At 31.0% G+C, this 27,391-nt stretch overlaps 1 protein-coding gene across 5 annotated transcripts in view; it reads right to left on the bottom strand.

Moving 5' to 3' along the window:
• Nucleotides 1-27,391, bottom strand: part of DMD (dystrophin) — a 2,089,750-nt gene that overhangs the window by 1,356,557 nt on the left and 705,802 nt on the right. For all 5 annotated transcript variants that reach the window (XM_079122792.1, XM_079122788.1, XM_079122791.1 and 2 more), the window contains 5 exons: nt 15,268-15,413; nt 11,902-12,114; nt 9,605-9,718; nt 8,518-8,673; nt 1,283-1,453 (listed from right to left, as the gene is read on the bottom strand). In XM_079122792.1, the coding sequence (XP_078978918.1) occupies nt 1,283-1,453; nt 8,518-8,673; nt 9,605-9,718; nt 11,902-12,114; nt 15,268-15,413 (800 nt within the window). The remainder of the gene's footprint in view (nt 1-1,282; nt 1,454-8,517; nt 8,674-9,604; nt 9,719-11,901; nt 12,115-15,267; nt 15,414-27,391) is intronic.

The raw sequence follows: 27,391 nt of genomic DNA, 5'->3' as shown, positions 1-27,391 counted from the left end.
GCTGGTATCCCCCCAAAAATTTCATAGTTTTTAATACTCTAGAATATCCAAATTCCATCTTATAGGTTTTAATTGTATATTCTGCATTTAACTCATGCCATTTTTGTTTAAACATTTGAGTTTTCATTGTTTTTTTGCTATTAACTATAAGAAGTAATTCTAACTGATCATATAAATTATTTAATAAAGTATACTTAATTTCTTAGTATGCAGCGACAATGATAACTATAATAATAACTATCAAATCTGAAGCATTTGCTTTGTGCCTGTCAGAGTGTTTGGAACTTCTGTTTCATATTTTAAACAATTCTGAAAGGGAGGTGTTCTGGTACTAAATTCACAAATGAGGGGGTTGAAGCTCAGGGTGCTTATGTAACTCACCTGAGGTTATGCACCTGGTAAGATGCCAAACCAGGTTTTGAAACCAAGGGTCTGGTTCCACAATAATTTTGCTCTCTCATGAGGCCTCAAACCCATAAACATCTATTAATATCTCACATACATTAATTTGATTAGACTATGCATTTTTGTTATTGCATAAAAATAGTAGCTCTCTTTACAGCTACACATCATTAGTGCTCACACTGACCTAGGCAACTTACTTACACATAAGTATCAGCATTCAGTACATAAAGTCAAGTTAGGAAGTACAATAATGTAAACAGTAAAATAGAACACTGTGTTGACTACTGAGTTTCCCAAAGCCACACTGAAATGCCACTTTGTATATTCAACTTGAGGCTTTACCTCCAAGTCCATGGTATATACAAGCTTCCCTGGTCCTAAATCAAAGTTATTTTTTTATTCTCTGGTTTTTAATAGATATGCATGTAAACTCAGTTCTTTTTGTGCATATTAAAGGCTACCTGTTAAAATACTTAATATTTCCAAAATCTAAGAAATTCCTTAAGCTACCAAGTTAACAAAGCTATTGAATACATTTTAAATAGTCTGCTCTAGAAAAATTTGTCATAGTTTCAACCTGAATTTGCAACAGCTAGAAACAGTTAATGTGATCAGCTAATTTTAATCCTCAAAACTATGTAATTTCAAAAGAATGAAGTTTTAAACTGGGATTGTCAATATTGACATTTTGAACCACAATACATTCAATTAATAAAGATTTTAAGACTTTTATAGACAATAGAGCAAAATTTGAAGAAAAATTGATTAAAATTAATTAAAAATAAATCTTTACTATTAAACTCAGATACAGAAGCATAATTTTAAGCAATGTTGCATTTCTTTCCATTATTTCTTTGCTTTATTTGGTTTATTTTACCTTCATCTCCTCAACTGCTGTCTGTAATTCATCTGGAGTTTTATATTCAAAATCTCTCTCTAGATATTCTTCTTCAGCTTGAGTCATCCATTCATGCATCTCTGATAGATCTTTCTGGAGACTTACAGTTTTATCCAAACCTCCTTTTAATGCTTCCTTTCTGGCATAGACCTTTCATAAAATAAACAAGCAAAACATGAATACTGACAATGACAATACATTATTATTACCATGTTATTGAACACTATGTAAATAACAAAGATTTGATAGTAAAGATTAAATGACAGGATTATATTCAAAAGAAAAATAACCTATGGGGATCAGATATGCTTAATCTCATGTGTGAAAATATAATAGTCATTTACTTGGTATACATAATAAAATTACCAGTTTGCCCTATTTACAATAAGTTAGTTTTTGTCTCAGGCAATTCTTTTCTGTGAGTAGAGAAAAATAAAACATTTTCAGTTATTATGATTCAGTAGTAAGTTAGTTTTGTTGGTACAAGTAGAACTAATTGATCACTTTGTTTTTTGATACTATTTTTATGATTTTAAATATCTTAGGTAATTAAAAATGAAACAATTAAATAATTCTTATAAATTAAAGCAAAACATGGAAAATTCATAAGGGATAATTCAGAAATAATTATTACTGTGTAAAACATTTTCTAATATCATTTATATGTCAGTAATCACAGGTTAAAATTAATTATTGTATTTTCATAAGTAAAATAGACCCCCCTGAAAAAATAATGAAGATGCTCAGTTTTGCATGGATATGGGAAAATAAAAGTTTTCATACCTGTTGAGGGAAATACCCAACCTTTCATATTAAGCTGGTAAAATACATTTAAAATATTAATGTTCACAATGTATATTCATGCCATAAAAATAAAAAATACTTTAATAAAAAAGAGAAAAAAATTAATGTTCTTAGACCCTAGTCTACTCTGCCACTTTTAAGAGTGAATCATATCAAATTGTATAGAGTTGCATGCACATTGTTTAATTCAGCTGTGAACAAAACAGAATTTTGGGAATAAATTCAAATTTGGTTTCATGTGGGATTAACTAAATATACATACCATGGGATACCATATATCACCAATTTCTGTATTGAAATACAATGTTACACTATGTATTGTTATATTTAAAAAAACAAGCTGCTAAATAATACATGTAGTCACATGGAATGTCTGCTTTTTGAAACCTCAAACATTTCTGAAATATTAAGAATTTTTACCATGTAATTTATTACTCTTTAACCAGAAAAACAGGAAAACATAAAACATCTAAAACAAAATCATATATGCCACTGGCTTGCTACAAAGTACTGTGTAGTATTATAGTAATTATATGTAGTGCTTCACTCAACAAATGTAAATCTATTCAAACAATATAATTCCTTTCTCTGAAATTAAACGAGGTTCTATATTTTAACTAACAGTTCTAATAGTAAAGTTTTAATATATAGTGCATACTTTTAATAAAAGTTTTCATGGTACTTTACCCAATACTAAATATATGTAGAAACACCATTACATTTATTTTCCTTACAATTTATAAGCCATCATGTTGAACTTAATTAATATTTCACTTTTGCTTTACTTTTCTAGGTGAATATATAAAATAATTTATTGAAATATAAATAAATGTTCCAGTCTGACACATCAAGAACAATATGTCTAACCTTTATTCTAGTAAAGATATAAATACTATTTTGCACAGTTAATGATCCCATAATAAGCCTAAGTAAACATGCTGTTAAATTTCTACTTAGATACTCTACTCAGCTATAATCCTTTGAAGCAGCTGGAGAAGCTACAAAAATATTAGAAAGACTAATGGAACTTAGCCCAGACTTGTAGTGCGTGTGTGCATGTATATGTGTGTGTGTGTGTGTGTGTGTGTGTGTGTGTGTGTGTGTGTGTATGCCATGTATATATGGTATGCTATAAAACTACAGGAAAGGGATCAAAAGTGATTTTTTTTCATAAGAAAAAAAGGGTATGAAGCCATTCTGAGATGAGAGTACAAGTGTATTGGACTCAATGCCCAACAACCTAACATCATTTCTCTATAGATCAGCTTTATAAGCAGATGGTTTCCAAGGTCTTTTTCCAATTTGACCTTCTACAGTTTTATGAATGGTCAGAGAGAGGAAGATATGCAATGTTTGTTTTCATATGTTACAAAGAATTTCTGTGAAAAGATTTGGTTAAAATTATAATTTTGCTTTATCACATTAGGGACTCCAACATGCTTACGTTGACTATCTAATCTATCCTACAGTATCAGCTGATTACACTGTAGTCTCCTAATAGATAAAAAGGAATTTCTTTGTTTTCTGTTTTATAATTTATAAATCAAACATTTAGTAGTACTCTCCACCACACTTTCTTTAATCTCTGATCTCAAAGCAAGAAATGACTTTGGTCTTGTCCAAAGTCCATGACTCCTGTTCAGAGCTGATGCTCCTCAGTCAGTGTTCCCCTGTACCTTGCCCTCATATTATCCTGGATTTATATTTTCTTCAACTCGTCTCTTTTGTTTCTTTTAGGTCACCAAATATGTTCACAGACTACACTATGTTCCATCCTACCACAATTTTATACAATTAATAACTTTTAAAGAGAATTTCTCTTTTTCTCTTTACTGACATCTAGAAATTTCCCTAAATATGATTTAGCTCTGTCCTCACCAATCCACTATAACTCTTACTAAGAACATCAGAGTTTTCCTAATTCTTAATCTAATATACATCTCCCAAACCATCTCTTACCTTATATCACTGCTCAGAATTTGTTTCTTTTAGCATTTGAGTCTTATGATAATACTTGACTCCTTGAAACCCTTATTTTCTTGATGTTGCAGCTTCCTTGGCCACTTTTTGCACACATTTTTTTTTTTTTTGGTTATTTTCTTTTCTCAGTTATTCTGTTGGCCTTCTTTTACTTGCTGACATTTAAATATTTCCCAGAGTTCTATGGCTAATCTTCTTCTTGTATCATTCCAATCTCTATTTTTAAGGACTTTTCTTATTCCTTTCTTTCTTACATTTAAAATAGTGTTTCAGATCACTTTTTCCCTACTGCCAACTGTATATTTATATCTATGTGGATGATATGCACCAGAACTCCATATGTCTATATTTTCTCCCAAATCTGCTCCTATGATTATAGCCCTGATCTACATTCATAATACTGATTGTTAAACATTAATCAGCACAATGCTGATAACTGATTATGCTTTAATTCTTTCCTTCAGAAGTGTTCCCTAGGCCAATACACAGGCTTAGATTCTAGAATACCTTGAAAATTTAAAGTATTGAGTAGAAGAGTGATATCTGACATATTTTGAAACCATCATTCTGGCTGCTATGCTGATAATAGCTACGTGGGAAGGGGTAAAAATGGCAACAGGGAGACTAGTTAGGAATCTACTGCAGTGGTCTAAAAAAGAATGATGAATTCATCTATGGTAAGAGCAGAAGGATGCTGAGAAATTGTTGGAACATGGGATTTGTGAAGTTAGAACCACCAGCATTTGTTGGTACATTTTATGTTTGGGTGTGAGAAAAATATAGAAGACAAGAAGACCTCAAGGACTTTGACTTGGGTAACTGGAAGGATGGAGATGCCAGGGAGACTACTCATTTGGCAGATTGGTGGGTATATCAGGAATTTTAGGAATTTTGTTTTGGTATGTTAGATTTACTGTATATAGTAGGTATATAACTTGTATTTATTGTAATGCATATCTATATTTCAGGTATCCATTATACATATACACACATATATATTTCATTCACATGAATGTATTGGGTGGGAAAATGAATATGCTGTCCTAAAATTCAGGAGAAATATCCAGAATGTAACAAAAATTGTGGAAGGTACAATTTATGGATTAGATCTAAAATTATGAGGTTAGATGAGTTAACCTAGGCAATCAGTGGTAATAGAGAAGTCTGAAGGCTGATCTATGGAATACTTCCACATTTAGTGATCAGCACATTTGTTCATGTTGCTCAGAACAACATATTTCCTCCTTGGGTAATTACTATAGAAAAGGAACATATACATACCACAAAATAAAATAAATAGTAATGAGCAGACCAATACATATTCAAACCAGATCCATTTCTATGTAAGAATGTGGAAAATGCTAGGATAGGTTTAGACAGTAAATCAAACACAATGTCACAAGAGAGTTACATATTTGAAATTTCTTCATGCCTCTCAATGTCCACTTATATCCCCATTTTCTTTTCCAGTGTTATTTCTACCTAAACAAGAGTGATTCATTCCTAACTGCTTCCACTTGAGCTCCTTCAATTTATACTCTGTATAATGTGAATATATAATTTTTAAATAATCACTTTGAGTGATGCCGCTCTTATATCTAATTAACTTTCAGAGCAGTCGAATGCATTTGACATACAGACTAAATCCTCACTGTGACTTTTAAATAAGCCCCTGATTCCTACTTTCCATCCATTTTCACTTTGCTTGAGCTGCTCTTTCCAATGGCCTCCTTTGATTTCCTCAAACATGTACAGCCCTCTCTTGCCTCAGAAGTTTCCCTCACTTCACTGTCTATCCAGAATTCCCTTGGTCCACACATCAAGTCATCAGGTTCTTCACTAATCAGTCATTGGCTTTAATGTCTCCTCTTTAGAAAAGACTTTACTAACTCCCAATACAAGATATTTTCTCTGCTCCTGTTATTACCAGAGTATTATGATTGCTAAGTTCAGACCATTTATAAGCAACAAAATTAGGTATTGCTAGCATCATGTTTTAACTCATTTACCTTACATCTTCTCCACAAACAATAAAGTTTATGAGAATAAGTACTGTATTTTATACTATATTTGAATCTGATAATAAATGTCTAATAATCATATACTCAAATAATATAAGCAATGAAGAAAAATTAACAAAATATTTACTTAAGTAAGCTAAATATTTATATGCATTTAATAGTGACTATATATAAAACAATGTAAATATATATATATATATATAATTATAAATCTTCTTCCTTCTGACTCTCTTCTTCCCTTTCTCTCTTCTTTCCTTCCCTTGAATCTGGTTAATTAACTTGTGGGATATTTCAATAAAGGTTACTCTTTTATTTTATAAATAGCTAGAATCTTGATTTTTCTTCATTTGTGCACATAATATTTGGAATTTAAATTAATTTTAAACATTTTATACCTCCAATTTTACATTTTAGACCTCCAAATATCTTCAAGTATTTCAGATGTTTGGACAATTTGTCTCTAATTATTTATTTATGTTTTGTGAACTTTGACGCCTAATAATACGTAACAAGGCATCTTTAAACCAAAAAGAACACCATCATTTTGTATGTAGATACTTCTGTAATACATAGATTTATACTTCATATCCATTCTTTTCTCTGGAGCAATGAGTTGGTATCAATGCCCAAGCCTGGCTTTCCTTGTTTTACTGTTATATCTTCCTCTTCACCTTGAGGGCATAATTTCCTCAGTTTAAAACTAGATGATTTTGAGACACAGTAAGAGCATGGGTGGTGTGATATTCCAAGAAGCAGAAACATGTAAAACATTCTAGAATTGGAAAAGAAGTTCAGAACATGGCTGGGTTCTATAATATTTTTGTCATCCAGGAAGTTGATATGTTCAAAATACTTCTCTTGAACAAAAAGTTCCTAGTGTGCATTTTAATAGACAGGTCTTAAGCAAAGATGTTTAAGTTGTTTTTAAAATTACACTTCTATATAAATTGTAAAAATCTTGAGATTTCTGTAATATTGCTGGCCTTTTAAAATTATTTGCTGTTGTTTTCCCTTTGCTCTAAATAAACTGGAGATATTCTTTCAACTCACCCATTAAGAATATTCTGAAAGCAAAAACCTTTCACACAGGCCTTTCAGGAAAATATCAATGGCACGATCCATTATTTAAGTGATGATTTTTTCCTGAACGACCCTTACAGCACTGACTTGCTATATGAGAAGAATGCAAGTTAGCTGACATAAGGCTATCTTATCTGTGAGTTAATACAACTGTTAAGAATTTGCGGTTATTGTATTAGGTGGTCAACTTGCCTTGACTTTAAGTTTTCTAAATTATTTTTCAAATTTAACTTTTACCTTTTGGCATTATTTCTTTTAATTTTGAAAGGTTACTTAGAAATAACCAAAGGCCAACTATCTCTAACACATATAAATGAAACCTCTCATTAACTTCAAAAAAATATATTAATTGCCAGGCATAGGGGCACATGCCTGTAATCACAGCAACTCAAGAGGGTGAGGAAGGAAGATCATAATTTCGAGGCCAGCCTCAGCAAATTAGCAAGGACCTAAGCAACTTAGTAAGATCCTGTTTCAAAATAAATACATGTCAAAATACATTTTACTATCATGTATAACTAGTTAGAATGAATAAAAAATAGTGAAAAAATAATTTAAAAAATAAAAAGGGCTAGGGATATAGTTCAGTGGTAAAGTGCCCCGGGCTCAATCCCAACCAAATACCAGAAAAAAAAAAAAAAAAAAAAAGGCATTGACGGATGTTAAAGTAATCACTGATGATTGTAGGTAAAAATTTATCTCTCGTACAAGAAGTATCTGGTATATACTGCTAATAAATGTAATGGTTTATTTTCCATAGCTTAATCTTTAAATTTAAAATGGATATCTATAATATATACTGGTTTACGAAAAGTAACCCAAATGTGAATCTAGTTATTCTATTTATTTTCATCAATTCTTAATCATTTTTCAATCCTAATTCATTGAAATAAATGTACTAAACAAGCTAAACTTGGAACAATCATAAGTATAATTATGTACATTTGTGCATGCATGTTTAATTTGTTCAGTTCATTTCTGTATCAAATATACATGTGTAACATATTGTTGTTATTCCAATTCTTGTTGTACATTTATGCATTAGAGAAAAGATTAAATGAGTATGAGTAAGATATCATTTTTCAATATCACAACTGAGTTCAAGGTCAGTTTAAAACCAAAATAATTTTTTTAAATGTACTATTTAATATATTTACTATGAAAATATTTCTACATTCTAGAAAGGTTAATTTATTTGAATAAACTCTACCTTAAATCATCAACACAGCTAGAAAGACCACTTTAAACGAAGATAATGGTAAATGGAGACATTTAAAAATTTAAATTAATTAAATTGAGCCAAACCACAATGAAAGAGACCATCCATACCTGACGACACATGTGATCCCATTGAGTGTTAAGTTCTTTGAGTTCTGTCTCAAGTCTGGATGCAAACTCTGGCTCAGCTTCATTCTTTATCTTTTGCCCACCTTCATTGACACTGTTTAAACTGGGCTGGATCGTCTGAATATCATTGACTAAAAGCTAAGGAAATAATACTATTTAATCTGGCTGAAAAAAATATTACCACATTTTATAAATTCAACATAAATAGGAAAAGTGTAATTAAGAATCATGACATTGTATATGATTTTTTCCTTTAAAACATGAAATAAACAGTTCTGTAGATATCTGCATAAAGGTCTTACAAAAAATGTTCAGTATTTTTATGGCATTAATGAAATAGGGAATTATCTGTGTGCTGCTTATCTAAAAAACAAAGAGAATAAATTTAGTGTTTTTGATAGAAAAATGTGTGAAAATAAAGGGTTTCATACATTACTATTTTTTAAAAGATTTTCAGTTTCAAACACAGGATATTGCAGCAATTGTTTATAGTATGATGGGTGTTAAGGTTATTTGTAACCCATATTTAATTTTTTAGCTTGTATTTTTGCAAAGCAAATTCTTTAAAGAGCTATATTATTTTCTTCTTGCTGTATGACAATGGTGTAATGAATATCATTTTATAAAACCATATTGTATAATATTATAGCATAGTGAATTATACATGGAAGGAGTAAGGGTATGAATAACAGTCTGTAATAAGATATAACAAATAGTCAAAGGTTTCTTTAAATTATATGCCATTTTATATTATGATTTTATAAAGTTAGGTTTAAATAAAAGGCAATGCTTTGTTTATTTCTCATTTATCACACCAGAGCTTTCATAAAGATGACACTATTGATATTTTAGTCTGTGTAATTATTTGTTGTAAAGGGCCTGGTAGGATGTTTAGCAACTTTCCTGGCCTCTACTTACTAGATGCCAGCCTCAATATCACCCCCACCATGTTCCAACAACCAAAAATTTCTCCAGATATTACTAAACATTCCCTGAGTAAACTACTGATCTAACAGAATATTACCCATATAAAAGTCTTCATACAAAAGGCATCATATAAAAATCTTACTCTGCACTGTTTCAACTGTTTTTTTAGAATTTCTGAATCTCCCAGGGCAGGCCATTCCTCCTTCAGGAAAACATCAACTTCAGCCATCCATTTCTTCAGTGTTTTTATGTGATTCTGGAATAAGAGAACATTTTAAAGCATTAGTGGGTGCTGATTACATTTAACACAGTTCATCATGATGATATGTCTAAACAAAAGCCCAGAAACAACTCCCATGTTTGAAGGATGTCTCTAAGTAGCTCTTCAGGAAAAGAATATTTTTCCTAAGACTGCATTTTTATGGTCTACTCTGTGAGCACTGGTGTATGAAGTCTGCTATTGTTAAAAATAAAAAATTACTACCAAATGTGGTTTTATGATGTTCCTCTCGAGAACATTAAATCATATCCCCCTCTAGAGAAATTTTAAGTTACAAAACAACTCATGATAATACTAACAATGTGCCCTTACAGTACATAAAACAAACTATGAACAATAAACTCAATGTAATAGTGTCTTTATAGCCTCCCTAAACCTGAACTTCCACAAATTGTTTTCTACAGTTGACACTTTAAATAGTTCCTTCAGTTGGGAACTTTCAAACCAAGAGTTTGACAATTTTAAAGAATAAGTTTTTGCTTTTAATTTCTTATTTGCCTGACCAGTTTGAAGTAATGATGAGGTGAAAAAAAAATCTCATCTTTGGTATGTGCAGTGGTGCATGCCTATAATCCCAGCGGCTCCAGAGGCTGAGGCAGGAGGATTGTGAGTTCAAAGTCAGCCTTAGTAATGCCTTAAGCAACTCAAAGAGACCCTACCTCAAAATAAAAAATAAAAAGGGCTGGGGATGTGGCTCAGTGGTTAAGTACCCCTGGGTCTAATCCCTAGTACCAAAACAAAACAAAACAAAAACCACCTCATCTTTTATCATTTATAAATAGCCAACTACCTCCTAGTTTTCCTCCCTGTTGGCCTTTATTTCTGATGCTTATTTTTGTTATTTTTCAAATATGTCTGTCACTTGTTATTTCTATAGGATTCAACCACACTGTCTAGATGCACTATATTCCCCTTTCTTAACTTCTATTGAAAAAAAAATGTGCTTCACTGAAAGTTTGCCCTTTAATATAATTAGCAATATTATTAAAAACTTTTGACTAAATCTAAAAACTTCACCATTATCACCTTCCTGACATATTCTCAAAGCTAGTTGTGCTTCTCTTCCATATCTACACTGTCTTTTTATTGGCTCCTTCATTACCGCATTATCACTTTTTGGTATCTGCCTCAGTCTTGCTGCACTGAAATCATTCCTGTACATTGATGCCAGTAATAGTCTCCTCTCCTCTTTTACCTTTTTGTTCCCTTAGTAATGTTTTGAAAATGCAAATATAATTACATCTTTCCATCTTTAATATACTGGTAACAATCCTTTACTATTATTACTATTGTTGATATTAATCTCATTAGTACTTGGTTAAAATACATTTTCCAAAGAATGGTTTTCCAGAGCATTTTTCCAACCATATATTATTAATCTTCAAACGTATTTATCTACGGTGAGTTGAACATACTACTTTTTCAACTTTCTTTCTGTTTATTAGTTGATTAAATTTTCAACATATAGTTAAGATAATATGTTCTCAGTTGATGTTCGACTTCTTTCCTACTATTAGAATGTTTAATGCAGTACACTACAGTCTTTGAAGATGGAGGATGGAGTCATAAGCCAAGGAATGCATATAGCTCCTGGCAAAAAAAAAAAAGTGTGTTTCCATGTATGCTTTATGTATGTATATGTGTACACATGTTTATAAACACAGACATGTAAATATGCATGTTGTGCTTATGGAATATTTTAGGACTGCATAGTACTTTAGTTTGGAAATACTATAAATAAATAAGAATTTAGAATGGAAGTTAAATTCAGAAACATCTTAGTCCAGTAGTTTTCTATTATGCCATGATGCTTTCAGTTTCTTTCTTGACATTAATATATTTCACAATTTCCCAACCAAAAGGGACATTTCCCAAAGAACAGTTGGTATTTGAAATTATTAACCTAAAAATATGTTCAAGTCCTATGGGTATTGGTAAAATAATTAATTCTAAAGAGCACCTAAGATGAACTATTAATTACATTTTTTAGGTAGAGTAGGCAAATTATACTCCATTGATAAAGAATTGTGTCTTTTGCTTTATTAATGACTTTGAAGCATTCTGGGGGTCCAATATCAATCTACCTTTAAGTCTAACAATGCATTGTTGGGGGAAGATAAGTAAATAAAAATGAACAAAATAATCAGATTTTGAATTACCTGAATTTTTCGAAGCTTATTCATTTGCTCTTCTAGCTTTTGGCAATGTTCTACCAGCTGCAAGGAGAGCTTCTTCCAGCGCCCTTCGATCTCTTCAAATTCTGATTGGTATTTCTGGCTAATTTCAGAGGGGGCTTTCTTTGAAATTTCTTTCACAGTGGTGCTGAGATAATTTAAGCCACTTTCTTGCTCTTTCAGAGAACTTTTCAAAGCCTGAAAATTTAAATAAAAATTATATTTATACTAAATATTTAACAATTGATGAGTTTCTGTTATATTCAGCGTACTTTAAATGAAATCCATGTGAGTAAATGTTCATATCTGTTATATCTAGTAATAATTTCAGTTCTTTATAGGAGTAACTTGAACATTATTTAGTGATACTTAAAATTCATGCCATTTTTATAAATAATATCAAAAATGTCCAAATTTTTATTTTACTGAACCAAAGAATTTTATAACATTTAATTACATTAAATCAGGTCTATAAAATAACTGCATTTATGATACACTTAATGGAGATTAACTTAATTATCCTGAACCCTCAGGAAGACTTATCTCTAACCTCTCTAAAACTATACCTAAATCATATTGATATAAATTAGTAATTGAACATATTACCAAATTAATGGTCTATTAATGCCACTTAAGTCACCATTCATAGTTTTCAAAAGAAGCTATTCTGTTTCAAATTACTGAATTGAAATTCTAGGATAATTTTGAGAAATTTTTATGAAATTTATTTTATATCTAACCTGCCTAACATATGCAATTTCTTATAGGAGGATGACTACTTTTAGGTTTCCCCTACTCAATATTTATTTAAATGTTACTTTGATTATAAAGCAAAAACAGTTCATAATTTAAGAATGAAAAAATATATACAACTAGTAGGGTGTTATATAAATTTTCCATTTTATTCATAGCTAAATATTGAGTATTTGACCATGCTATATTCACACACAATTATTCCTTCTCTTATAATGTGACATATATCAATCAAAAATTTGATAAACATATGACTTTTATAATGCATAATACCCTGTGCCTATTTTGTGATACTTGATTTTTTAAATTTTACCTTTAATTTTGCTTATGTTTACTTTTTTAAACTGATACCCCCATGACTGAATTTTTAGACAATATCTGGCATATAATTATATTCTGAGCTAATCATTTTGTTGTGAGATACTTCCCATGTCACCAGGTATATTTTTTAAGTATATGTTTTAATGGTTTTTCTAGCTCATTTAACTATTTCCATTAGGTCTACAAATTCATTTCTACCTTTCCACAGCTGTAAATTATGTTTATATCTATCATCTATCAGTGTTTTGAATATATTCCAGTTATTTGTATAAGATATAGACTTTATGCAAATTATTCTCATATATATGTTAATGAATATTTCTTTTATTCAAAAATACTGCAAAGATTTCCTCCACAAAATAAAAATTATAATCCTATCAGTAAGTGAGAATGTTTAGCTTATCACTTTCAGAAAAACACTAACAGGTTTTAGGCATGTGTGTACAATATAGTATATGAAAAATGGTATCTCATTTTGTAAATCTGTATTTCATCCTTTATAATTCAAGTTACAATTTTTCATAAGTTTATTGGCTACTTCTGTTCCCTTTTGTTTACACCAGACTTTCTTTCTTATTCATACAAAAATCATTTTCCTTTGCTTCATTTTCCTTTAAAATTGCCTCTGGTGTTTGTACAATTATTGTTGCTGCTTCCATTGATTTTTATGCTTCCATTATGTTTACATATCTGTATTTTTTAATTTACAAAATATTTTCAGCTTTGCATTTTGTATATTATTTCTGGGTTAACTTTTGAAGTAGGATTCTTATATTTTCCAAATAACATTTATAAAAATTATCTTTTACTTATTCCTTTTTTAGTGGAAATATTCTTTTGTACTCGTCTACTCTGCATTTCCTATGTAGTTTTCTCTACTCCCCCATTGCTATGCCTTTCTATGAATTTTTTAAAAATTATTAGTTCTATCAGGTCACACATTTTTTCAAGTAAATTTTAGAATCATTATACCAATATTGAAAACAATAAAATATAAACACAAAAGATTAAACAGCTACATTTTGCTTGGTATTATAGTAGAGGAAATAGTTTAAATAGAATATATACAGGAAAAGTTTAAATAAAAATTTCCTTAAAAATTATTTCTTAAAAGGAGAACTCATAATACAGATAAATTTTAACTTATTTTTTATAATCTCAAAATGTAAACATATTATTTAACCTCCTAAATATAAGTAATAAATGTTTTCTCATCTTAAAAAATTGAATGTAGAACTTAGAATTAGTAAGTTTTTGAATTAGTAGGAAAAGTATAGCAAATATCTCATTTTTTTCATCTTTCATATTATTATTTTATCTTTCCAGATATAGGGCTGTTAAAAATGGTTATCAGAACTCAAATAAATCATTAAATATTATATTTGGTACGTATTTACATTCAAGTCAGTTTTATAGATGTACTGATTTTACCCTTGCTTCTTTGAGAATTGAGAAATATTTATTTTTTCTTTTCAGATATACATGACAGTAGAATGAATTTTGGCATATTATACCTGCATGGAATAAAACTTGTTTTAATTAGGATCCTATTCTTGTGGTTGTACATGATGTGAAGTTAACATGGTTGTACATTCAAATACAGGATAGGAAAGTTATGTCTCATTAATTGTACTGTCCTTCATATTCCCCTCCCCCCTCATTCCCCTTTATCTAATCCAGTGGACTTCTATTCTTGCCCTCCCACCCTCCCTTGTTGTGAGTCAACATCCACTTATCAAAGAGAACATTCAGCCTTTATTTTTTGTGGGGACTGGCTTATTTCATTTATGGTATTCTCCAGTTCCATCCATTTACTGGCAAATGCCATAATTTCATTCTTCTTTATGGCTGAGTAACATTTCAATGTGTATATAAATAAAGAAGCAATGGGGGGGAATTTTGGTGGCTTATATAATAATTGAAATCAGTAAGTCTGAAAATGTGTACTAAACCAAAAAAATATACTTCATAAATCAACAATATAATTGTTTTCAATGAGAATATTTTATATATACAAATATGCATATATAAACATACACATACATATATGTATATACAAAGTATATAAATTATCCACATATTTATGGGAGGAGAGAGAGAAAGGAGGCAAAAATGCATACATTATATTCTTAAAATCTCTTCATTTGTCCTACTGGTAAGCTAGCATTCTTGTCATTTTAATCCTTATGTTAATTCTAATGTTAAAGATTACATCAATGTTGTTTCTTGATATGAGATAGTAACTGTGTTGTTTATGATATTCAAATATCCACAGACCTGCAACTCTCCAAGTCTCTGCTCCATGATTTCATATTCAGTGACACTAAGCTGAGGTATAGCAAGTTTGGTTTCTGACTGCTGGATCCATGTCCGTATTGTACTCATTGTCTCCTGATAGCGCATGGGTGGCAAAGTGTCAAAAACTACCAAAAGTGGAAAAAAAGAGAGAGAGAGAGTTACTTAACCATCTGAAAATTTGTCCTGTTTACCCAAGTTGTCAGCAAACTCACCCATGCTACTAATTTTAACAATTAAAATCATACTCTGAAACAGAGTATGATTATGACAATAAATTCCTACCACATGTCTCGCATGTCAGGAATCTTAAATTGCACTGAATTTTGAAACCATCCTTGTAAAGTTTGTATTGATAAATTCCGCTTGTAAGGTCAGGAAATGAAGGAACAGACATTTGAGTTACTTGTTTATAATCATATATATTGTATTTGGAGAAAATGAGCAGACTCCAACTAATTTCAAAGGCTACTGTACTGTGTTTGCCTTTGGAGAAAACAGTATAATTATCCAAAACCCTAGATGGTTTAATTTTATCATGTCACCTCTGATTTTACCATAACTAAACTAAATTATGTGTGTGGAGTATATATGAGGAATGCTAATAATAAGGTAATATGTATCACAGGTTTAATTCTTAGAATAAGAATTAAATATCTGTTAGATGTGCATTGTTAAACCCATCTGAAATTGATGAATCTGAGGCTATAGGTAGAATAGGTCAACAAATTTGCCTACAGTCAAGCAGCTAATAAATGTCAAAGCCAGGATTTTAATCAGACCCATCTGGTTTCATAGTCAAAGCACTACCAATGTATACATTTGGTAGTGGTTTTGACAAAAAAAATAAATAAATAAAAACATTTGTGCATGTATGTGTGTCTGTATGTGTGTGCATGTGCATGGCTTAGGCCTTTTATAATAAATACATGATATGTATTAATAAAATATATGTTTACTAGGCCTTTTATAATATATGCTATGTATTATGGAATGTGTCATGTACATACAATATTTATATCTATGTACATACATTCTGAAGCATATATATGTGTGTGTGTATATATATATATATAAAACTTCAGTTATAGTGACCATGTTCAATGAGGTTAAAACTATGACTAAGAATTTTACTAATAACTGGAAGACATAATGATGACACAACAGATTTCAAGGATAATCAAAATGTACTTCTAGAACTGGAAAATGCATATGTGAACATAAGGACCAAGTTGATGTATATAACAGTAAATTAGACAAGGCAGAATCAACAATTATTAAACTGAAATATAGGTGAGAAATGAATATTTGGAATGGAATAGAGACATAAGTTAGAAAACAAAATGCTAAAACAATAGTCTAACATAAATGTATCCCAGAAAGAATGTGGCAGAATCTATATTTGAAGAGCTAATAGCTATTATCCTAAATAAACTAAATCATAATGCAAAGCCCAAGTTTATAAAATTATATCATTAATTAAATATTATTTATTTTTATAGCTAGGATGACTGTCCCTTCTATATGCCAATTCCTTCTTCATTAAGTGGGAAATATTTGACATTTATTTTTGGGAATTCATGCTCAAATTTAGTAGACTTTAATCTGAGCATTTCTGATATCTTGATAAAAGAGCTCTATGGTACTTTAAACCTGTTTTATTTCATATAAATAATGTACTATTTTACTACCAACCAGATACATTTATTTATAAAGCAAAAAGTTATCTCTTGATTTGCAGTGAAATGTTTAGTTATGATGAAGTAAAGGGATGTGTCTGAGAAGGGATTTGAGCAAGAGATATTGAAAAAGAAAGCAGAGGCAAGGAGATATAAAGGATGGATTATAAACTGCAAAATGATTGATTTAATTAAATTGAATATGTACGTTCTGGAAAAGAGCACTTGTTTCCCTTGTGGCAGTGGCTGGAACAAACCTGTATTAGAAGCTTGCTAAAGGTTATATTAATCAGTCCAATTTTATCCAGATGATGAGTGTATATGTCAGAAGAAGAGATAAGAAAGAGTTGGCGATGATGTTCAAATTACTTTTTATTAGAAAGAGATCAACATGTCTTTATGAATGTCTAATGGGATTGCTTCTCCTTTCTGTTTTTACAGAAATAGTCTGTGTAGCACCACAATTAGGGAGTCTGATTCTGCAGTTCAGAAAACCTGGCTTTGCACTTGGCTATCTACTTACTTGTTTCAGCAAATTACTTCATCTTTTAGTACCTTAAATGTTATTTAATAGAAAATAAGGATGATGATACTTTTGGGGAAATTAAATGAGGTCATTCATTGATTATTCCTCCATTTGGCAGTTATTTAGTACTCTGAGCACCAGCAATGCAAGAAGTAAAAACTAAAAGACAACAAAAAAGCCTCAGTTCTCAATACTTCAAATATAATTGGTGAGGCAGCAAATGAACTAATAGACAAACAAATAGATCATATAATGAATATAAATTTTTTAGAATAAGTAAGAAGAGTTTACCATGGATCTGGGCAGGGGAGAAATCCTTTTAGAACATGCACTAATTTTAGAGAATTAGATACAAAAAATGTCAGAGCACATGAAAATTTACACAAAGGATGATGGGCAGCCCATAGGATTGCAACAGCAGGGAGCCAGTACCATCCCGAGTGTTAGAGGGACATGGGAAGAGCTGGGAGATAGTGTTACAAGAACCCAAGAATTGGGGCCAGCCCTCAGGAGCTGAATTCACAATGAACTACCCTGTTGCAATGTTGGGTCCTGAGAAATGACATTTCCAGAGGGAGCAAGAACCTTGGAGGACTTATTCTCAGTCACTGAGGGAAACACATCCTTATGCAGTAAGAGAAATAGCCTAGTTTATCCTAGGTATAAAGGAAGGTAGTTTTCCTACCTTCAAAATTCCCCAAGGCATTCCACTGGCTAACCCAAGCCAAAACTCTGTTTTTAAAAGAATCCCAAGAAAAGAAATGTTAGTGGGAAGAACAGGGAACGACAGTGAAAATAAACAGACAAATGATTTGCATGAGGATGATGGTGGGGAGTAAAAGCAATTTAATTAAGAAAGGCAAGGGAATATCCATACTTTTTTCCAGTATTCTATTTCTTAAGTTTAGTTATTTTGTGTGCAGATTTTTTCATTATTCAAACTTTTTATATGTCATAGGGCCTCCTTAGATATAACAAAAGTATATAATAAATAAGTAAGCAAAAGAAGGGTAGCAAGTGACAAGACAGTGATCAAAAGGCCTCTCTGTGAAAGTACCACTTGAACAACATAAAAGAAGTAAAGGAAGGTGTCATGTGACATCAGAAAAGGTTTTCCAAGTAAATAATAGAATAAAAATAAATGTGAACCTTCTCAGGCATGGATGTTGCTAGTAGTACAGGAGCACAGCACGGAGCAAGTGTAGTAAGAACAGTGTGACCCAAGTAGAGTGTAGTCCGACACAAGGACATGGAAATCTCCCTTGGGAGATTAGCAAAGTCTATATTCAGATCGTAAAGTTGACCACTGTTACATTTCCCCACTGTCAAATTTCTGCATTCCATATGACAATGAAGACCCATAAAGATGATAATGAGATGAGATGTTTTACTCAAAATTATTCTAGGAGGGTGCAGTGGCACACGCATGTAATCACAGTGGCTCTGGAGGTTAAGGCAGGAGGTTCTCAAGTTCAAAGCCAGCCTCAGCAAAAACGAGGCACTAATCAACTCAGTGAGACCCTATCTCTAAATAAAATACAAAATAGGGCTGGGGATGTGGCTCAGTGGTCAAGTGCCCCTGAGTTCAATCGCCAGTACTCCCCCCAAAAATTATTCTATATCTCCTAATTACTTAATTACTAAGTATATAGCACATCTGCTACTACTATTATTATTAGCTGTGAAAAGAGACACTAGAAAATAGGAAAATTTAGGAGACACACTTGAAGCTAAGTAGAAATTTTGAGTTTAATAAAGTTTTCATTTTGCCAGTAGAGAAAACTTCCTGTTCAAGAAGAGAACAAAAGATGAATGGAGGGGCTAGAGATATAGCTCAGATGGTAGAGTGCTTACTTTACATGCACAAGGCTCTGGGTTCAATCCATAGCACCACAAAAAAAAAAAAGAAAAAAAGAAGAGATAGAGATATTTATTTTTTATTAGTTTGGCAAAACCATATCCATAGTCAAATCCAATATACTGTTCTTTTTATAAAGTTTTTAAGTTGCAGATGGACACAATAGATTCTATTTATTTATTTATTTATTTATTTATTTAAACATATTTATTTATGTTTATGCGGTGCCGAGGATCAAACCCAGTGTCCCACACATGCTAGGCAAGCACTCTACTATTGAGCCACACCCCAGTCCACTATACTATTCTGAAATGATTTACAAACACACACATCGACTCATAAACATACAAAATGCACATACATGCTTATTTTCACACATACCCTGGAAAGAGAACAGCAAACAGATCAACAAATAAATGAATAAATAATAATAGGTAAAGACCAAGGGAAAAGTTACCAAGTTAAAGGAAAACATTTTATATCCTTAGGTTTACTTAAGCAACACATTTCAAACACTAGATAACACTAATGATTTTATACACACCCACACAGAGAGACATATATTCTGCATTATTACCAAGGCATAATTAATTATACTGACAGAATATTTAACCAATGATTTGGAAAACTATTTAGAATAAGTTGAAGATAGTCTTGGCATTAGTAGTATCCTGGAGAAAGAGTAAATTATCTATGATAGTTACACTGGAGTGATCATCGTATAGAGGAACATGTATTAAACTATCACACTGTACCCCATAAATACATAAAATTAAAATAGTAATTTTTGTAAAGAAATAGTAAACATCTGAGGTGATCAGTATGCCAGTTACCCTGATCTTATTACATATTGTATACATTTACTGAAATGTACCCTACAGATATGTACACTTAAAATGTCAATTAAAAACAAACATATTTTAAATTGTTTTTTAAATTGTACCTATGTTAAATGAGAGAAAATTCAGACTTGTAGAATTCCTAGTTCATCAAATAATCCAAAGCAATAAGCTAACAAGATCATGGTAGAGTATGTAACCAATACTTAATTTACAGGAATATTTTAAAATATCATACATTTCCCAAAACTCAGTTGACATCCTTCTATGGAGGAGAGAGGTAGGTAAGAGAAAAGGAAAGAAGGAAAGAGGGATGAAAAGATGGAAGGAAATGCAATAAATTCAAATAATTTGTTTATTTACACCATAGGACAGCATGAAATAAGCATCTCTAAAATATAGGAAGAAGATGAACATTAATATATCCCAAATTATAAAATAATAAGTTTGGTACATTTTCCTGTGCTAACCAATATATTTCTAGAGGATATTAAAATAATCATATAACTTGATAAATTCTTTTTCCATTAATTTTAAGAAAACCTAAACAATTATACATTAGATTTCATTATCTAAAAATTAATTTACATCTAATATTTCAAATGTTTAATGTTTAAAAACTTGATCAAATATCGAGGAATCTATATTACCATTATATGTGCGCACTATTTATGTTATTTGCATTAATGCAAAATATTTCGAATTCTGATTGAGGATATTTGGGCACGTTTTCTTCCTACCTGGATTCTGAGTCAACTCTGAGTGTTCCATAGATGAATTATAAAGGAGGGAGATAGAATTGAAACAGAACTTATCAAGTCTATAGTTTCATTTCAAAATTTTTATTTTTAGTTAATAAAAGTTGTATATGTTTGTGAGCTCATAAAATTAGACAATAGAATGATGGTTACCAGAAACAGACAGGAGGAGGAAGATGGGGAAAGGACAGAAAGTTACAGATAGAGAAATCAGCTTCAGTATTCTGCACAGAATGCCAACTATAATAAGTAATAAAGCATTATAAATTTCAAAATTGCTGAAAATTCAGTTTCTGAAATCGCTACCTTGTTCCTTGTTACTCATGTGTAGGTTCACCAACCAGGAGACACATCTGAGGAGCTGTGGTAATAGTTACCTAATGAGCTCTAATCACAAGCTCAAGTCTACTTCATGCCTCAGAAGGCCCTGTTAGATTCGCCCCTTTCACTTCTCTTCTCTGTTTAATTTAGAAATAATTCAGTCTCTGAATTTGCGATCTTATTTTCTATAACCATTTCTAATTTGTATTCCAGTGCAGGACAATGAAGCCCCCACTGATTACTAAGTCAACTTTCCATTCTGTTCTGAGAGAAGACAGAAGAACTTGTGAAAGGGAACAATGCAGAAAAAATGATTTCCAAAGTCTATGGAGATGACATAGGCCATCAGAAAATAATGAATAAATAGTTGTTAACTGAGCTGCACATTCCAAAGATTAAATTATTGAGCAACAGAATACCAACTCTGTTTTAGAGGTTATTTAGTAGGATAACAAAAAGGTAGATATTCACATCTATGATAAATGTGATTACAATTATTATTCTTTTGTAATATTTTTATGATCTTGTCATTATTTACATTTTAACAGAATTTATTATTCATTATATATGTTATTTTTAATGTGCAAGTGGGAATTCTCAGAGTTAAATTCAAACTTGTTAGGGAATCAATACCTTTCTCAGAATTATATGCATTGCTTTTAATATATAGTTCTGATTTTATTATAATCATGATTCAAAATTCATAATTTTGATTCAGTGTTCTCTTTTACCTAATAAAACTGAGGCTTGGTAATTTTCATTCCATTAATTTTGAGAACTGAAGATGGGCAACATACGAGGGATGGAATTCTCTGATTTTTTACTAGTTTTCTATTTAATCAGATTTTTACTGCATGTATCTGTGTTAAACAGCCTGACAAAGGACTTTCACAGGATTCACTTCAGACTGATAAGCCCTTCTCAAGATACACATTTTTCAATTCCCCTTACATTGCAATCCTCAACCAAATTTGGCACCACATTTACTTTAAATTGATCAGAGAGAAAAATCTAATCTGTTGGGCACTGTTCTGAGGGTTTGTTTGCTTTTTTTTGTGGTGCTAGGGATTGAATGCAGGGCCTTATGCATATGAGGCAAGCACTCTACCAACTGAGCTATATCCCCAGCCCCAAGGTGTTTTTAAAGAAACAAATTCTCCAAAGATTAGTTTGGGAATCAATCTATTTAATACAGTTTCTGGAGCAAAGTAGAAAACAATAATATAGTATATGCACATAAAGCATAATATATATAATCTACAAACATAAAAAAATCACAATGTTATTGTAATCCTTACTGGGAATGTAACAACACTAAATAATGCCAGAAAAGATTCCTTTAGATGTTCAGAAAATTCTTTGACAAATTTGTAACAGTGTGTTTCATTTAAAGAGATATGCTGGAAGGCTGGGGTTGTGGCTCAGTGGTAGAGCACTTGCCTCACACGCACCTGTGAGGCGTTAGGTTTGATCCTTGGCACCACATAAAAAGATAAGTAAATAAAGGTATTGCATCCATCTCCAACTAAAAATATGAAAAGAGACATGCTTGAGAATTCTGATGAAAGAGTCTTAATTTTGTTTCATATTAAAAAGAAAGAAAAAATCTTGAGTGGAAGCCAATATCCCCAAAGGCAAATTTGATATGAGCAGCTTTTCCTCCCTGTCATTGAGATATTTTGTGGATATTGTCATTGTAATCCCAACCTAGGAGCAGAAATAGTCCAGGTCCATATAGGGAAATTTGCTTTTTTCATTTTGTATAGAAATACATATTAGTAATTCGACCAAGTTGCAGTTTACTTATGCAGTAAGACAATAAACATATACAATTTAATATCCTACCATCTTAAAAGGTCTCAAGTGTGCTGTTGACACCATTTGACCCAACCCAGATCTATAAACAATGTGGCCAAAGGATTTAACATTTAGTCTTATATTACTTATAAGTAGGACTTTCATCTCAAATTATTTTTAATTTTTACAGACCATTTTAATTCACTGTACACATATGGGGTACAACTTTTCATTTCTAAGGTTGTGCATGATGTAGATTCATACCATTCATGTAATCATACATAGGGTAATGATGTCTGTCTCATTCCATGATTTTTCATATCCCCTTTCCTCTCATTTCCCTCATAATCCAAAATATTCTTATGACAATTTCTACTATTCTTCTATAGCATTGTATAAAACCTATAGATACCATTTAACGTCTTATGCGAAGGATGGAAATGATCAAGGATGGTACGAGCATCACTCATCCTGCAAAAAGCCCATGCTGTTCCATTCTCACAAAGGGCCCAAAATGAGGTCTGGCATGAGGAAGATATAGATGGGTTTATAAGCGTCATATCTAAGATCACCATAAATATATTTGCAGTACTGGGGGATAAACTTCGGGCTTTGTACATGCTGGACAAGCACCCCATCACTAAACTGCACCCCAAATCTGCTATAACTTTTTAAGTAAAAAATTCACTAAAATATGGGTCCTTCTCTAATATTCACCTCTGGAATTACTGATGTATTTTCCTTTTAATTAAATTTATATTGTTACAAACTTTTAAACAAGTTTGTATTAATGTAAACTTCCTCAATAGTGATTTATTACAGCACAAGTTGTTTATTTCATGTTTTTGTTGAACTTCTCATTATAGATTTTTGTTTGAAATTATCCCTATTCTTTCTACAATCCTATCTTCAAGACATCCTGCTAAATTTTAAAGATGACACTTTTTTATATTTTACATTCCAGCATAGCAGTTGGCATGTATTCCTAAGATTCTCGAGGTCAAGGAGTAATTCTTATATCTCATGATATCAAGCACATGATTAGTTTAAGTAACTATGTAGGTTATTCTTGATGTTGGATGTATTCATAAAATAGAATGAGAAAAGTACTATTTATAATCAGTTTTTTAAAATTGTATACATTTTTCTTAATTGTCTCCAGAATTAAGCAAATAAACAGAGCATGTGTCTACTACAATAAATGATGCATTTACCTAGACATATTAAATATCAAAGTTAAAATATGCAAATTCTAAGAAAGCAAATTAAGTCAGTCTTCTAACATGGAGTTGGAAGAGTTCATTCAAGTTGATCTTCATTTTCATTTGCAATCTCAGTGTCTTAATATGGAATAGCAGCAACTAAACACAGAGCTTGAAATTATGATCATAGAGTACTTTTGCCATATATCCTAATTTTTTCTACCATCCTCACAGGAGGGAAGTTATTCCCTATAATCAGGGTAAGAGTATCCATCCAACATACTCCCCCAGATCATTACTTCTTCAAGAACTACATCTATTTTTCTTTATCATACCTAGCACAACTCTAGCTCAACATGAAATGGACTCTCACTTGTGTGGCTATTATATTCCCCTATCTTCCTGCTTCCTTTTAGACTCATTTTCCATTTTTTTCTTCATATATAAGCTAGGGGTTAATTTTTTCAGGAATACAAATAAGACCAATTTCTTGAATGGAAATTTTTTTGGCAATTTCAGCCATTCTTAATATAAAATAAATTTTACATGTAACCATGGGGGCCTTCAGAAATGCTACCCTAACCTTGTCCTAATATTTCTGTGATTTACTAGGTTCCAGTCCTTCTATCTTCCTTTCTGTCTCATGGACATGCCAAGCCCTTTTTCACTAACTTTGGGCATTTTTCCTGGTTTCTGTTTCTCTTAATATCTTTTCTCCAACTTATCACACATCTGGAACCTACATATTACACAGGATTGGTTTAAATGTAATCTCCCTAGCATCAAGATATATGACCCCAAAATGATTATAATCTATAACATTATTTAGATATTTTTATTCACTCTTTTTCAGTAAGTTCCAGTAGGACATAAACATTAATCTTGGTTTTGTCTTAGTACCTGATGCCCAGCACTTTTTGGGCACATAGGAGATGTTCCAAATATTAATCAGTGAGTAAAGGAGCAAGAGAGTGTTGTGCCAGCAATATACAGGAATAAAACAAAAGAATGTCCTTTTGAAATTTTAAAACAAAGAAAACACTTGCTTTGTCATAACTAATGTCAAAACCAAATCAAACCAACAAAAACCCTATTATATTCTTGACACAATTTTGACCTCACTATTGAAATAAACTCAAATCACATTGTAGATGTCATTTCCATTTAGAGAAAGGGAATATCTTCTTTGTTAATTGATTATTCATAACAAACTAGGTTCTGTGTTTTTAAATATTTTTAATATTCATCTAAAGTACAGTATAGCCTTTCTGGTTTGTAGTTATTAGAAAAGTATTTTAGCAATTGTTTTGGGAGACAATTGTAAGTCCTTTGTCTCCCTGTTCTAGGTAACAGCTAATCTGTTTTTCACTACAGATTGTAGACATTTCATATAAATGGAATCTTATAATACTTACTCTTTTGTAACTGATTTCTTAGGACAATGTTGTCAAGATTTATCTAGGTTGCAGTATGAATCAGTACTTCACTCTTGTAAGTGAATAATATTGCATTGCATAAATATATTCATTTTCTTCATGTATTTGTCAGTTGATGGGCATTTGGGTTGGTTTTGCTAGTTGACTATTATGAATAATGTTATCAACATTCATATACACTATGTATTTCTTATACCGTTCCATATCCCTTCTTTCAGTTATTTAAGTCCTAAGAGCTCACGTGTGAAACGGGGATAATAAAATATAAACTCGAGGGTTTTTTGTTTTCTGAGGACTAAGTAAAATAATTTACAAAAAGGTTATTTATAGACTAAGACATATTATAAAAATAAGGTGTATTTTATATTTGTATTTCTTATATCACTTCTGCCAGTTTATAAATGACAATTCCTTATACTGCTTTTACCATTTAAAGTCAGGGTTTTTTCTGTTGTGAAAAAGCTAGTAAAGAAAAAAATTTTTAAATGAAATAAAAGGGCAGATGCACAGGAGGTTTTGTTAGCTCTCATCTGCTGATTAATTAATATGTTCAAAGTACTTTGGAATAATACAAGAAATGAGATGTACTCCATGGTACCAATTTGTGAGTACCTCATATACATGTACAATTATTTGAAGTATTTATTAATTAACAAAAGAACCTGCCATGTGATTACATACAGCAAAATTTTCATTTATTATGTGTATTTTTATATTTAACAAAAGGATTAATCAATCAAGGTAGAGTTTTCAAAAGGGTGAATAGAAACATTACAGATGTTTGAGTAAATAAAATAGAAGGAAAGATCTATAATTTGGAAATGAAAAGAGTGGAAAATTTTGGAAATTTCATAAACAATCACAACGTATGTAGAAAAAGGGAAACAGATGATGATATGAACGACTAGATTGATGAGTATATGAATATTCATCATGTGTTATTATATATTTATTTTGTATTGTAGACAAATCTCAGTTATTGTTAAACAAGTTGAGACTCAATAGGCATATGACAATTAAAATATTTTCCAGTAAAAAGGCTCTTTTGTCCGTTGGTTACAGTATACCCACTAAAACATTCTTGATTTTAAGGGAGGTTTATGGATTTTTATGACAAGATAAAACACATTATTGTTAAATGAGATTATATAAAAATTTAGGAGATTCAAAATTTGGTTGTATAGAGGCAAACCAAGAAATATACTGAAATCCACTAGAGGGAGCTGATATTATTTTAAAGTTAACTTAATTTCCTATCAGAAAAAAATAAAATCCCTTAGCACAAACTTCTTTGAAAGTGTAAGAGAAAAAAAGTTTTATATTTTGCTTTATGTACTTCATTTCATTTTCTAAAAATAAAAGGCTATGAAATGAGGAAAGCTTCATGTTTTTGGCATATTAATTCTAGAAATGTTATTATATACTAAATGACTTGAATATTTACAAAGAGAAGCAATGGGAAAACATGTCTTCCAGCTAATTAAAATTTTAGTAGAAAACAAACACATATCCTTGTGCTTCTTATAAAATGTGGAGAATGGATTTTTAAAATATTTTATCTTTAGGCCTTAATCCCCAAATATAGCCTATAATTCTTTGTATGTGTACATGAACATATACGTATGTATGTGTGTGGCAGCTTAAAAACACACTTACTGTAGCTTAAAACTGTTAATAAACATGTCTCTCA

This window comes from Sciurus vulgaris, assembly GCF_902686455.1.
Source record: "Sciurus vulgaris genome assembly, chromosome: X".
NCBI lineage: Eukaryota > Metazoa > Chordata > Mammalia > Rodentia > Sciuridae > Sciurus > Sciurus vulgaris.
This window is presented reverse-complemented; position numbering and strand designations above follow the sequence as displayed.